This window comes from Cucurbita maxima, unplaced genomic scaffold (genome assembly GCF_002738345.1).
Source record: "Cucurbita maxima cultivar Rimu unplaced genomic scaffold, Cmax_1.0 Cma_Scf00003, whole genome shotgun sequence".
NCBI classification, from domain to species: domain Eukaryota; kingdom Viridiplantae; phylum Streptophyta; class Magnoliopsida; order Cucurbitales; family Cucurbitaceae; genus Cucurbita; species Cucurbita maxima.
The window spans coordinates 3433743-3449197 of NW_019272019.1; the positions used below are offsets into that span (position 1 = coordinate 3433743).

General features: G+C 35.3%; 3 protein-coding genes across 9 annotated transcripts; 1 reads left to right on the forward strand and 2 right to left on the reverse strand.

The window, feature by feature from the left end:
* Positions 1-2057: 2057 nt before the first annotated feature.
* LOC111477100 (floral homeotic protein PMADS 2-like) lies at positions 2058-5007 on the forward strand. 2 transcript variants are annotated; one of them, XM_023121086.1, is made up of 7 exons: positions 2058-2291; positions 2397-2463; positions 3245-3306; positions 3400-3499; positions 3602-3631; positions 4013-4057; positions 4712-5007. In XM_023121086.1, the coding sequence occupies exons 1-7, from the start codon at positions 2104-2106 to the stop codon at positions 4733-4735; spliced, it is 516 nt and encodes a 171-aa protein (XP_022976854.1). In that variant the 5' UTR covers positions 2058-2103; the 3' UTR covers positions 4736-5007. The 2 variants fall into 2 exon arrangements, with proteins under 2 accessions (XP_022976854.1, XP_022976853.1); XM_023121085.1 differs by having other exon boundaries at positions 4717-5007.
* Positions 5008-5588: 581 nt separating this feature from the next.
* Positions 5589-9132, reverse strand: LOC111477091 (glutathione S-transferase TCHQD-like). 5 transcript variants are annotated; one of them, XM_023121064.1, is made up of 4 exons: positions 8985-9132; positions 8767-8808; positions 6595-6893; positions 5589-6413 (listed from the first exon to the last, which is right to left on the reverse strand). In XM_023121064.1, exons 3-4 carry the CDS (start codon positions 6801-6803, stop codon positions 5819-5821), a joined length of 804 nt encoding a protein of 267 aa, XP_022976832.1. In that variant the 5' UTR covers positions 6804-6893; positions 8767-8808; positions 8985-9132; the 3' UTR covers positions 5589-5818. The 5 variants fall into 5 exon arrangements, with proteins under 5 accessions (XP_022976832.1, XP_022976831.1, XP_022976829.1 ...); XM_023121063.1 differs by having other exon boundaries at positions 6595-6919; XM_023121061.1 differs by having other exon boundaries at positions 8768-8867.
* Positions 9133-10579: 1447 nt separating this feature from the next.
* On the reverse strand, positions 10580-14905 carry LOC111477065 (WAT1-related protein At4g19185-like). 2 transcript variants are annotated; one of them, XM_023121021.1, is made up of 7 exons: positions 14462-14905; positions 13422-13484; positions 13159-13275; positions 12754-13039; positions 12002-12157; positions 11121-11272; positions 10580-10996 (listed from the first exon to the last, which is right to left on the reverse strand). In XM_023121021.1, the coding sequence occupies exons 1-7, from the start codon at positions 14689-14691 to the stop codon at positions 10789-10791; spliced, it is 1212 nt and encodes a 403-aa protein (XP_022976789.1). In that variant the 5' UTR covers positions 14692-14905; the 3' UTR covers positions 10580-10788. The 2 variants fall into 2 exon arrangements, with proteins under 2 accessions (XP_022976789.1, XP_022976790.1); XM_023121022.1 differs by having other exon boundaries at positions 14457-14574.
* Between the last annotated feature and the right edge of the window lie 550 nt (positions 14906-15455).

The window sequence follows — 15455 nt, forward strand, 5'->3', positions numbered from 1 at the left end:
TCTTTTAAAAATATATATATTTAATTTATTTTTTTTACCGATCAACAATACATATTATATTAATATTAAATTAAAATATCAAACATTTACAAGTCACTACCTAGGTTACCAAATGTTAAAATATTCTAAATATTTTCAAAAGTAAGGTCTAGTTGACTTAGGTTTAACCCTATTTACGAGTTGGTTAGGTTGACCCAACCAAAAAAATGTCAACCCACGAACCAAACCAACCCAAATTAAAAACAAAATCTAATTTCTTTATGGTATTAGTTCGAATAGTTCAAGTTGATCCAAAGCCATATAACCACCCCTACTCTATTTAAGTAAATTCGAGCATTAACATAATGGATAAGATACTAATTGTCACTCTAAAAGACAATCTCGAGATCATAATCTACTCGGCTTTTGGAAAGCACGAGAAAAACAATAAATTCTCCATTATATTCCATCTCTAAAATCTGAATTCAAGAATATAAGCATCTTTCTAAAGCAAAACCCTAATTTCAAAAAGGTAATGAAATTACCAAAATGTACAAATTGCGGCCTCATTTCACCAAAATGCCAGGGGAAAAGGGTATCTAAAGCAAACCCTAATTTTAATTTTTTAATTAAAAACAATAAATAAATAAATATATAAATAAACCAAACCCATTTTGAATGTTGAAGGTGTTGATTAGATTGACTGTGATTTGTTGGTTAAAAGAATGGAAGAAGGAAGGGTTAGGGTTAGGGTTAGGGTTTGAAGAGCTTTCAAAAACCCAGTTTTGACTGTGAATTCATTGTTTCTTTCTCTTTTTTATGTTAAAAAGTGACTTAGAAAATGCTTTGTCCCCTTTGCCATTTTGGCTCATGTTCTTTCCCTATCTCTTTCTTCACCCAAACCCCTTTTGATCCTTTGATTTGATGGTTAAGATTTGTTCTCATCACTTATCCTATGCTGTGAGCTTGACACCTGTTCTTTTAGGGCATCCCCTTTAAACCCTTTTGTTTTCTTTCCAAATACTTCCCTAATTCTAACCCTAGGTTAGGTGTATGTTCACACGGTCGACGTCAATAGTAATCTAGTTCTTCGAGTTACTATCACGAACATAGCTCAATTAGTTAAGACAATATAGCCCTAATTAGAACAAAAAGTTTGTTAGTCTGAACATCTATAGCTTAATGGATGAGATACTCGTTCGTTGCCTTTCCCTAAGATCGAAGATTGGTTGATCTCTAATCTCGTATTTTATTGCATCAAAAAAATATTTGGCCAAAACATGCAAGGATTGGTGTAGTTACTCATAGGGACATATTGTAACAGTCCAAACCCACTGTTAGATGATATTGTTCGGTTTGACCCGTTACATATCGTCGTCAGCCTCACAGTTTTAAAACATGTCTACTATGGAGAAGTTTCCACACCATTATAGGGATTGTTCGTTTTCCTCGCCAACCGATGTGGGATCTTACAATCCCTCCCCCTTAGAGGCCTAGCATCGACACACGACTCAGTGTCTGGCTTGATACCATTTGTAATAGCCCAAGCCCACCACTAGCATATATTGTCCGCTTTGACCCATTACATATCACCATTAGCCTCACGGTTTTAAAACGCGTATGGTAGGGAGAAGTTTTCACACCCTTATAAGGAATGCTTCGTTCCCTTCTCAAACCGATGTGAGATCTCACACATATCAATCCTCTCGAGTCACAGCGATATCAATCCAATCTCCGACATCTAACACAATAAAGCAAGCAACCCATATAATCAAAGCTTGAATAGATTTGAAAGAAAGGATTAGCCAAGTTCTTGATGAAAAGTAACAAAAGTGAAAGAAATAGATGAAACCCAATGGTCAATAACATGCAACAAGAGGAATTAAATGAAGATTAAAGCCAACAAACATGACCCAAAAATCAATAATCCCTTACAATCTTGGCAGTTGGCTTGGGGTTGTCACAAACCCATAAACAAGCACTCATGTTCTGTATGATTTAGAAAGTTCTTAAGCTTCCAAACCCAATATAGAATACCCCTTTTATTAAACCCTCTTTCAATGGCTACCTTTTCCCACTCCCATTTCCACCTCCTTAGCTCAACAACACAAGAACATAGAACAAATGGGAAGGGGAAAGATTGAAATCAAGAGGATTGAGAACTCAAGCAACAGGCAAGTGACCTATTCAAAGAGAAGAAATGGTATCATCAAGAAGGCCAAAGAGATCACTGTTCTTTGTGATGCTCAAGTATCTCTTGTGGTGTTTGCTAGCTCTGGCAAAATGCATGAGTATTGTAGCCCTTCTACGCCGTAAGTGATATCAAAAACATACTCAAATCATTGAATTTTTGTTCATATTTCTTGATTTTGCATCAAATAATCTCATGTTTTTGTGTGTTTTTTTTTGTTGACAAGGTTGATTGATATCTTGGATAAGTATCATAAGCAATCGGGGAAGAGGCTGTGGGATGCTAAGCATGAGGTTTTTTTTTTCTTCTCTCTCTCTCTAGCTTTCTCTCTCCTCATGAACTTCAAGATCTAAGCTTTTTGATAGGGAAATCAAACCCTAGAAGAAAATTTGGAACATGGGTTTTGTTTATATTCATAAATCATTGGTGGGTTTCATTTTATTTTGCCAAAATCATGTTAGAAAATCTTGGATTTGAAATCTATGAACTGATCTACAAATGGGTTATTTTCTTTCTTCATGATTTATGTGAATATATTGCATAGAAAAGGAAAGTTGAAACTAAGAGAAGTATTTTTCAGCTGAAAAGACCAAAAAAAAAAAAAAAAAAAAAACATCGTCATAGAGATCTACTGTCCCAAAACCTGAACGAACCCGAATAAACCCAGAAGCTTAAGCTGATAGATCGAGATATCTTGAGTCTTCTTCTTTTCGATCGAGTATTGTAATTTGAGTTTGTTGGATAAAAGTCATACGTTGGCTAATTTAGAGAATGATCATGAGTTTATAATCAATGAATACTATCTCTATTGGCTGGAAGTCTTTTGGGAAGTCCAAAATAAAGCCATAAGAGCTTATGGTCAGAGTCAACCATATCATATCATTGTGGAGAGTCATGTTCAACCAACATGATATCAGAGTCATGCTCTCGAAGGCATAGTCAAAAGTGACTAAAGTAGTGCAAAGACTCCAAAAGAAAAAAAAGTAGTGGAGCCTCGTGTTAGGGTATTGTATTAAACCATCGTAAATTTAAATAAAAATGTTTAATTGTGTTCTATGTTTGAAAAAATTACAGAATTTAAGCAATGAAATGGATAGGGTTAAGAAAGAAAATGACAACATGCAGATTGAGCTCAGGTAATATTATAAATATATGATTTTATTTATTTAATTATTTATTTTAGAATTATAATTTTGATAAATAATATTTTATAATTTATTAAAAAATAGGCGTCTGAGAGGAGAAGATATAACGTCTTTGAACTACAAGGAGCTAATGGCTCTTGAAGAAGCCCTTGAAAATGGCCTTACTGGCGTTCGTGAGAAGCAGGTTTTTTTTTTTTTTTTTTTTTTTTTTTTTTTAATTTTTAATTTTATTTTTTTAAAATTTAAATTTGATTATTAATTTTTTTTTCGTTTGGTAATTATACAGTCGGAGCTCATGAAAATGATGAGGACAAATGTACGTATATATATATTTATTTTATTTTATTTTTATTTAATTTTGATATTCTTTTATGATTTTTAAAATATTAAGGTTTTATTTGTTTTTTTTTTATAAAAAAAAAAAATCAATTTGTTACTTAAATTTGCTTTAGATATATTATATAAATAAAAACACTAATTATCATTTTTGCTTATAAAATACATATTAAAATAAAAAATATTTACAATTTTAGATATTTAATTTCAAAAACTAGTTTTCATATAAAGAAGAAATAATTCAAATATAATTGAATTTTTTCTGACAAAATTATTATTAAAAATTAAATTAAATGTATTTAAATATTAATATTTTGTGATGTATAAATTATATTAATATTCTTGTTTGAATGTTTTATAGGAAAGAATGATGGAAGAAGAAACCAAGCGCCTCAATTATGAGCTGGTAAATTTATTTATTTAATTTCTAATATTCCCATTTGATTATATTATATATATATATATTTTTTAAAGCTATTTAATATTATATATGACTGTTATATTTCAAAATTGTATTAAAAAAATTATAAATTATAAAGATTTAAAATTTTTTTATTTAAATTCTTTAATTTTTTTTAACTAATTATGTATAAAAATTTAAAAACATTTAATAATATTATGATTTTAAGTCGGGTAGGATTTATATTTTAAATTTTAGTTAATTTTAATCGTTATACTTACAAACATCCGTCTTCGTTTTTGTACTTTTAAAAATTGACCATTTTAACCCTTTAATATTTTTAATTCCGTTCAATCAAAGTTTTCGTACGACATTTCATTCATTAAACTTGTTAAAACGTAGCTATAGAAGGGTTTTTAGTTATAAAATTTAGGTTAAAAAGGACAGTGATGAAAATTGTAACGACCCATGTCTGAGATTTAAATAAGAACTCTGAATCAGGGTGAAGTAAATAACGAAACCCTGTCGAGAGAGATGCAAGAGAATGTCGGGACCATAAGGTGTCGAATCTAAATTTTGAATCTGGAACACGGGTGGTTATAAATAAACGGATTTATTTCTAATTTTTGAATAATTGTGTTGATTGGATGGTGTTAAAAGTGCAGTACCAAAAGGAGATGGTAGCAATGGGAGATAGTGTGAGAGAAATGGATAATGGATATAATAATCAAAGGATGAGAGATTTCAATTCTCAAATGCCTTTTGCGTTCAGAGTGCAGCCCATTCAGCCAAATCTACAAGAAAGGAACAATTAATCATGTTTTATATCATATATATATCATATGTTATATTATATTATATGCTTTTGGAGTCTAAACTCTTTATGAAGTCTTGGATTTTAATTATATGTAAAACTTTGGGTTAAATTTTATGTTATGATCTGAACTTTAAATAATGTTATGGTAAGCATAATATTATTATTATTATTATATATTATGCTCAACATTCTTAGTGTATTTTGTTTGAAAAAATAATTAAATTGAAATTCACCATTATTTTAAAATGATTATAGGGAAGACAACCAAAATTTATAATACTATAAGAATTGTGACTTTGGGTGGCACAAGAAATTGACGAGGAGAAGTTTTTAAATCGTTAGAAAACGTTTGACTGACACTGTTTTTGCGTGGGGGTGTGAGCGTTGATCTAGAACCTGGGAGAAACTCTCTCAACCCGAACTAAAGAAAATGAATCTTGTTTCTTTTTTTTTAAAAAAATTGTAATACTGAAAGTATCGAGAAAAGTTTTAAATTTTTAGACAAAAATTTTTCCGATAGTTTCTTGGGGTCAACATAAATATTGACCTAGAGCCGTTGAGAAAACTCTCTCAACTCGAACGATAGAGAAGTTATAAATTTGTTGATAAAAGTCCTACCAACACAGTTTCTCGTGTTGGCATGAATCGACTTGAAGCTATTGAGAGAAACTCAATATACCCAAACGACCGAAAAGGGCAAAGAGGTAATTTTCATTAATGTAATATCATTCCACTTGTTCAATACCATTTTATTAAGAAATCCAAATCAAAATTCAAAATGAAACAAACACACAACACACTTGATGAAACATAACAAAAAGGGAGGTAAAAGAAAAAAAAAAAAAAAAAAAAAAGGCAATAAATACATACAATTTTACCATTTTACCCCTATAATCCCTCCCTCAATGTACAAAATATACACATTTTCATGACTTTTTAGTCTTTTGCCATCAATATCTCCTCAGCAAGGTTCTAATATGAACAAAACACCAAGTTTTCAGAAGTGTTTTATGCTTTCTCCATCCATTAAAGTACTTCCCAATCACCTTCTTGTAGCTTGGTCTCTGCTGCACCAACATCCAATACTCTGCAATGTTCGGTCTGCTACCGATGTACTCGTCGGCCAGCTTCAACAGAACGAGCCGAGCCAGCACAGGTATGAACACGGCATCGGCCATGGTAAACTCTTCCCCTGCCAAGTAAGAAGTTTGGCCTAGTTTCAACTCGATTTCATCAAGAAGTGTAACTAGATATTCGGTGCTTTGTTTGACAGCGGTTTTTTTTTTCAATTCGTCTTCGGTCTCGTATGCTTCTCGGAGCTTATGATGGTAAGTAGCAGCCATTTCGGGAGTTTCGGCCATCCGAGCGATCACTACCTGCCTTCTAAATTTGGTAACAGCGAGACGGTACTTCTCAGGGATGTGGGCAAGAGTGAAAAATTTTGGATTCCATTCTTGTATCTTATGCATCCATTCAACAACTTCTCGACTACTCGGCATTACGTCATCGGTCCCCGAGGAGACAATGGCAATTCTTTCTATATACCTGAACAGAGTTCGATATCAGTACATTAGAGCTATACAACCGAGTTTTCGACTCCGTAAAAGACAAAAAGTTTAGCTTTAAGAAACAAAACTACTCCCAAGAGTGTCGATACAATCGAATGAAGCATACGAAAATTGCATGATAAAAGGGTAAGAACAAAGGATTAAGAAGCAAGACGTACTGAATTATCTCGATGGTGTCGAAAATGACATGGGAACCATTTTGAAAGACGGGAAGTTTTGCATTTGAGTTCATCTTGAAGAACGAGGCGTCCATGTTCTTCGCCGTGATAGGATTGACATGAAACGACGTGTAATCGATGCCTTGCTCTTCCAAGGCGAGTCTCACCTTCTGGCTGTTCAAAGAGAACGGATGATGATATAGCTGCATTGCTTAGTTACTAACATCAGCTTTAGTTGTGAATATCGAGTGTACTTCGGTATTGCCTCTTGGTTTATCACTTATGAAATCACGTCGGATCTGCAGGAAACGATTAAGCGATAAGCCTGCAATGACCGTAACAGAAAACGAGCGGTATCAACCACGATTACTCGTGTTTTTTCCAAAACACAACTCGATTTCTCGAAAAAAGACAAACGATGAATATCAGACGAGGAATTCATGGAGTCATAGATCAATGAAGCTTCAATCCATATGCAAAAAGGAAACTGATTGTAACAGCCAAAACCCATCGCTAGCAGATATTGTCTGTTTTGGCCCTTTACGCATCGCCGTCAGCCTCACGGGTTTAAAACATGTCTACTAGGGAGAGTTTCCATACCCTTATAAGAAATGTTTCTGTGAGATCCCTCATCGATTGGAGAGGGGAACGAAACATTTCTTATAAGAGTGTGAAAATCTCTTCCTAGTAGACACGTTTTAAAATTGTGAGGCTGACGACGATACGTAATGGACAAAAGCGGACAATATCTGTTAGCGGTGGGCTTGAGTTGTTACAGTTTAGTTCCCCTCTCCAACCGATGTGGAATCTCATAATCCACCCCTTTTGGGAGCCCAACATCCTCAATAGCACACCGCCGGGTGTCTGGCTCTAATACTATTTGTAACAACCCAAGCCCACCGCTCGTAGACATCGTCCGTTTTGGCCCGTTACGTATCGTTATCAGCCTCACGAATATAAAACGCGTCTACTAGGGAAAGATTTCCACACCCTTATAAGGAATGTTTCATTCTCCTCTCCAGCTGATGTGAGATCTCACACTGATACACTGAGAAGCAAGAAAAACCCGAGCCAATCCAGCTTAACCTCCACAATGTCTAAGCAAAAGGCCAAAAGGGAAGCGACTCGACATGTCCCGAGATGTCAAATTTTAAAAATATACAAAACCAAAACTCTTCAATAAGAATAACATCATATTCTTCTAGTTTTAATTGCATAAGGTGAACATAAACAACCATTTTATAGTCAAAACTATCTTGTGGAAGGCCGAGTTCCTATCAAAATAGAATCCTACTTACTTTTGCCTTACTTTGCCAAAGCAAGTATGAAAACTCAAACCGTTAACAAATATTATCTTCTTTGAGCTTTCCCTTTTGGGGTTCTCCTAAATAAAGATTTTTTAAAACGCATCTGCCACGAGAGGTTTCCACACCCTTATAAAGAATGCTTCGTTCTCCTCCCCAACCGACGTGTCACTCCTTTGTGACTCACTCCTCTAATTTTGACTAAACATACTGCTCAAAAAACAACCGGTCAAATGGAATTGGGTCACATTTTATTCATTCACATAGGTGAAAATCTGCCACTCATTTGGCGATGCCGGATTTTCTCGCTAAGGTCAGCCTAAACTTAAAGTAAAGGAAAGACCCTATTCTAGTATTGGAGGAAGCATGACATAGAAAGCAGAGTATGTCAGCAAGCGAAAGCAGAGCCTAGGGGTATCCACGGATAAACCACTCCAAAGTGATAATGTCTCAAAACGAGGAAGAGTATTGGAAATGAACAGAGAAGTGGTATTGGATTACTCCAGTGCGGCACGAAGCCGCTGACGCCGAGTCGGCTCCTATGCCGCTAGCTACTTGGTCCCCCAACACTGTGGAGGTTCCGTAGCACGTCATAAGCACCAAGCTAAGCTTCCATTACATAGCATTTCAAGCCATCACAGAATTGTACACAATTTTCAACAACAAAAGCTCCAAAACGCATGCCAAAACGAAAAGTTACAGAAGAACATCACAAACAAATTTCAGAAAACACTCCAAAATCAACCAAATCAAGACCCAGATAAGAACATCTCCATAATCAGATTCCAACACCTATTCTATAACAATCATAAAAACACTATGAATCTATCAGAAACAACGAACCAGAACGAGAACAATTAGCACATACCCTCAAGCCAGAGACCCAGAAACCATCCAGTTCTTCACAATCCTGAAGAACAAGAAGAACAAAAGGCAATAAAGACACACAGGGCTTTATAGATTCGTGGGCTGAAAAGAAAACCCCATGAACACTTTAATCAAGGTTACAATACAGAAAGAGCTCAAAACCCCATTAAAGGGTGAATCCAAAAGGGAAAAAAAAGAGGGAAAGAAACAGATAGTTACCATTGAAGGGCTCGCAAATTGGCAAATGGGTTACTGCTCAGCGGATGGATAAAGCACAGAAAAGGGTCGAAAGGCATCGATGATGTCTTTTGGAACCGCCGCTCTCGAGTGGATACTCATTGTTCATATCATTATTCTAATAAGCTGGAAGCTAGGTGACAGCCAGGTAATGATATACTTATTGATTGTTGTAAAATAATTCCAAGAACATAATTAATTGAAAAAGAATTGTGAATATTCATATATTTTAATATCCGATCTTTCATATTTGTTCTAGAGACAAGGATTTAATAATTTAAAAAATATTTTAAATAAAAACAAAAAAATTATGAATTTAAATAAGTTAGTAATTTAATATTTTGAATTTCCATTAGACAAACAACCACACTTTAATTTTATACTTAAAAATAATAAATGTTATAAAATAGTATTAATCCTTTAACTATGAGATTTAACCATTCAAAATGTGTTTGTTTAACCATCTTAAAGTATATGCTAGAAACACGAGCCTGAAGAATAAAATAGTGGCGTTTGTTTATTCAGAGTAATTATGGTTGACAATAAAAGTAAAAAAAGAAAAAAGGAAAAAAATTCTCGGACGGAATCTCGATCCCTACAAAATTATTTAAAAGTTTCATAGGAATAAGGATTGAAATAAATGATAGAGATAGAGATAGGAAGCCTTCTTCCACAACCCCGTGGACATCTTCTCTTGACAAGATCTATACCTTTCACAACCTCGTAGAGAGGAAAACTCGAACCCTACAAAAATTAATTAAAACTTTCATAGGAATAAATATTGAAATAAATGATAGAGATAGAGATCGGAGGCCTTCCCCATCCACAACCCTATGGACATTTCAAGACGAGATATATACTTTTCACAACCTCGTGGACATCTCTAGATAAGACCTATATCTTTCATCTCTTCTTCTCCTGAGTACATCTCTAGACGAGACCTATACCTTTCTTAGCCTCGTGGACATTTCTAGACGAGACCTATACCTTTCTCAGCCCCTTAGACATTTATAGACAAGACATATACCTTTCATCTCTTCCCCCGTGGACATCTCTAGATAAGACATATACCTTTCACAACCCCATGGACATCCCTAGACGAGACCTTTTACAACCCCTAACGTTTCAAACCCACCGCTAGTAGATATTGTCCTCTTTAGGCTTTCCCTTCCGAGATTCCCCTCAAGGTTTTTAAAACACGTATGTTTGGGAGAGGTTTCCACACTCTTATAAAAGGTGTTTCGTTCTCTCCTCAACCGATGTAGAATCTCACATAAACCTTTCATCTCTTCTTCTCTTATGAACATCTCTAGACGAGACCTATACCTTTCACAACCCCGTAGATATCTCTAGACAAGACTTATAACTTTTGGTCTAAACTACTCCAGAGTAATCTTCCTTTCCCTGTTCTAACTTTCAACCTTTATTTATAATACAAATTGGAGGGGGTAGATCATAGCAACAAAACCAATCTAACCACTCACAATATCTTATAGCGTATTAAATTTGACAAAAATCCCATCACAAGATGGCCAGTGCAGTCTTTCAACTATAGGAAAAAGCTTGAAAAAGGAACGTAGGGCAGCTAATGGATCCATTTGGAGCTCTGAGATAGACAGCTTATTCAGCAAAAATATACAAGCAATACATGGAGCAGGCAGAATAATGAATCATCTAATCCCATTGAAAACATTACAATATGATGAAGGTTTTCAATCAAAATCACCCTTTTGAAAAGGTTGAACTGTGAGAACTTTCAATCAAAAATCCCATCAGAGAGTTTGGTCTAATCTACAGATTTGGGTGAAGATGTAGAGCCTGAGAAAATCTGTCCTATCTGATATGCAATCTTGTTAGTCAATGCATCTTTATGAATAAGTGGTTCAGAGGACCTGGTTGAATGTGGAAGCAAAATTGGAGTTGTTTGTCGTTCCCTATGTGACGCCCAAGTAACCAAATAAAGACCAGCAATTATAAGAGAGCCCCCCAAAACACTGTCAACAAGCAGAAAATAATACCAATTGCCTTTTAGTTGAGGTAAAAGGAGATAGCGTGGAACACATTGATATCAATCTTGTTAAGAAAAAGGCATAAAATGTAACTAAGATTGAGGAATACCTTCCAAGATAAATAGGGCTTCCTATGAAAACTCTTGATAGCAGCGCAGATGCTGCAGGTTGAAGTGGGTTGTAAAGAGCGACCAATGCAGGCCCCAATATCTTATTGCACCATGTCAAGAGTCCATAATTGATGGCAGATGCAAAAATTCCCTATAAATGAAAATTGATTTTCGTAACGCTTTCTCTATATTATCTTGATAAAATTTCTAAGCCAAGTAAAACTTCAAATAGTTTATGGAGATGGATCATAGGAATATAATGTGTTATCTTGAAGTGTGAAGGTGAGAAGTGGTAACATTCAACGCCCACTACTAGCAAAAAAAATATTATCCTCTTTGGACTTTTCCTTCCGGCCTTCCACTCAAGGTTTTAAAACATGTCTACTAGGAAGAGGTTTCCACACCCTTATAAAGAGTGTTTTGTTCCCCTCTCCATCCAATGTGGGATCTCAAAATTCACCCCCTTTGAGGCCCAGCGTCCTCGCTGGCACACCGCATAGTGTCTACCCCCCTTTGGTGTCAGCCTCCTCACTGGCACATCTCCCGGTAGCCTGGTTCTGATACCATTTATAACAATTCAAGCCCATTGTTAGCAGATATTGTCCTCTTTGGGCTTTCCCTTCTGAGCTTCCCTTCAAGGTTTTAAAACGCGTATACTAGGGAGAGGTTTCCACACCCTTATAAAGAGTGTTTTGTTCCCTTCTTCAACCGAGGTAGGATCTCACACAAGTACAAGCATACTGATGTCATCATTCAAAAGTGAACTGATGGGAGAGGAGAAGAGGCTTTCAAAATTTTCAAAGGAATTCAATCCCGTAAACTATACATAATCAACAATGTTCCAAAGGAGGGGTGCAGTATAAAGTGTGATCAAACTTACAGCATAAAGGACAGCGAAAAACTCTGATTGCGTCAAATTCCAGTCTGTGGATTCATTGGTCATGAAGAAAGATGTGATCACCATCAATGTAGCACCAAATAAATAAGAATATGCCGTGACCGATAAGTTGGCAGGATACTTCTTTAACACCCGTGCCTAAAATGCACAAGAGATCTCTTAAACGTTGCTGACTATAAAATGAAGAAAATTATATAGCAGTATCATACAATGCTCGAAAAATTTCAGAATACGACACTATGCATCTTCCCCGCCCACCTACGATGAGACAATAGGATACCATAGATCTCTGAAACCATCAAGGAAGCAACCTCTACATCAATATATATATATATATATATATATATTCATTTAATAGCTTCAGAATTTATATCTACGATAGTACTGAATTTCAATTGCTATTTTCCGGCATGAAACTACTTTTTCCTCGCCATATAACATTTTAATCCCTTGTCTTTTATTGTTTTCGTGTACTGCTTCTATATACCTTCGCTCAAGATTTGTTGCACACTGCACATCCATCATTAACTGATTCTTCTGTTACAGTTCGGCAAAATCTACCCGGAATCCATCTCTCCTTCCACTCCTAGATTCTACTTCCAAAAGCCCATTTTTAATGAGCTTCCAACAATCCAAATCAAACATTTTTTTGCAAGAATCAAACAAAAGAAACCTGGATATTTTCATCAAATGCTGTAGTAACAATCAGAAAAGGTGTAATATCAGTGAAATACCTGGATAGCCAAGAAACAAGCCATGCACATACAGTTCCCTATCAAGCATAATACCCCAATATGAAAATGATCCAATCCATACTCCAGAAGGTTAGACAATAGCCATCCGGCAGGCTCTGGTTGACCCCTTGCACTTATTTCGTTATGCGACATGAAATCAGATTCAGGGTTTCCAAACAAAGCTGGACCACGGAATAAAACCATCAATATGGCACCACAGACACAAACGAGTGTACCACCAACCTTTGCCTGTCCTTCCACTTTGAGTAAGTTCACAGACTCTGTGCTGCATAATAAGTCAAGATACAATATACAACAAGGAACTTACATCCATCTCACTTCTTAAAACACAAACTAAAACTTTCAGTAAAATGATGAAATTGAACGATAATAGGTCAAACTAACCCCATCATAACAGCCAAAAGGAATGTAAAAACTGGAATGGAAGGCTGTATGGCAGCAGCATAAGTTGGATTAGTGTAGCCAAGTCCAACAAGAAAGAGAAGCTGGTTACCAAAAATCCTAACCACAGGAAGATAGGTGTAATAAATAGAATGTTTCACCAGATCCATAGAAACTTCTTTTTCTTTTACCAGTAGCAATTACTACTTCATCGATGATAATGAACAGAACAAAATCAGAATACGATAAACGGTATATGGCCTCACCCAGTTAAACCAAGAATGAAAAACGATATGAAGAGTTCTCGAGTCATGGGCAAACGAACTCGCCTGTAGACAGAAGGAAAACAAAATTAAACTTAGGATGTTAAAAGGTCCATACCTTCACGATACTAGAAGGCAAACATTAATGAAATATATGAGTGATCGTAAGCTATGCGAAGACAAATGGTTGGGATTTTTATAAAACAAATGTGAGATGAAGATTTGAACTATGAATAAGTGTCCTAATTGCTAAGTCATAATTAGTTAAAATTGTTAAATACATGCTTTTAAGAAGCAATCCATGATTGCCAAATATCCATATATCAAACATTGCAATCTTGCATATTAATCTGTGAGATCTCACATCGGTTGGAGATGGGAACAAAACATTCGTTACAAGGGTGTGGAAACCTTTTCCTATAGACGCGTTTTAAAACTGTGAGGATAACAGCGATACATGACGGGCCAAAGCGGACAATATCTACAAGCGGTGGGCTTGGACAATGATCTACAATCATTTGTTATCCACCAATACTTGAATCATAAAGATCCGAATCTATGGCAATTCTACAAGTTCTAAAGATTTGAATTGACCGCTCTGTTTATGTCAGACAGAAGATAAAGAACCTGATTCTTATACTTTACAGGAAAAGAAGATGCTAACTCAAGAGTCAACATGAAATTGAAGAACAAAACCAATCGTGGCCAGAAGCAATTAAAAAGAAGTCCTAAATACAACCAGAAGCAGTAAACTATTCCAGGAATAGGCCTATTCAATAGTTTGATCAACATAATCAAACTTGCACGATCCCTAAATTTCATCTTCCATCAAATGTCAGAAGAAGCAGAGGAAATCAATGATCACATTCAACAAGCACACAAACAGGCATGGCCCTGAGAATCAAAGGACGCCATAAAAACGCTATACAACAAACTAAATGGGATCAAAACGATGATCAGAAAAACCCAAAACAACCAATTTCAACAAAGAACAAAAACAAGAAACAAACAAGAGAAGAAATAGAGAGAAATGTTAACTATACTTCTCCCGAACATAAGCAACAGGGGCAAGAATCGTGAGAGCCAACAAGTCGCGGAACAAACAAAAGACGAGTTGATTCATCCCAACATTAAGGGCGACTTTGGTGATAACATGATAACCTCCATTGATTAATTGCACCAAAGCCATAGCCGCGTGCGCCTTCGACACATCCCCACTGCCGAATATCAATCCGCCTCCGGTACCACTACCTCCACCGAGCGCTGCCGCCATACCTCTCGCCGCCGGCCGTCGATAGGCTCAAATCCCTGCCAAATCCGTATAGAGACAGATGGGATCGAGCTGTGAAACAGAAAGAAAAAAAAAAAAAAGAAAGGGGGCTGGAGGAAGAGGCGGTAGCGTTCAGTTGTTGACTGTCATTGTTTGGTCGATGGTGTTTGGCTGTGCATCAAATCTGAAGAACATCATCTCTTGGAGTTTAAGGCAAATTAATCTCCTTGATTTAATTAATTAATTATGTGTAAATTATTTATTTATTTATTGGAATTTAGAAGTTCCTCTTTCTTGGCAATGGAGAATGGCGTTTTTTGTGTTGACGTTGCCAAAACTAGAAAATTACTTTCCATTTTAAAAAGAAATATTTAATTAAATAATGTCTTTTTCTATGTTTTTTTTTAGGTATTTGGAATTACAAGTTAATATTCCAACTTAAATATAATTTAATTAATTAAATTTTATATTTTATATTTTAGAAAATGTGGAACTAAAAAAAAATTAATATTCGTATAAAATGATTTATTTCTTTATGTTCAAGTTAATTTTAATTCCGCGAATTATTATTATAATAATAAATGAAAATCCAAAACATACTCATCTTTTATCTCAAAAGGTGAATTAAGGGTAACCTTACCAATTTTTTGAAACCCGAGGAAGATCTCAGGAGTTGATATTGATGTGAGATTAGGAAGACAATAAAGAAGAGGAACTGGATCCCTATGAACAACAACCTCTAAATAATCGCTCTTCTTTTAATTAAC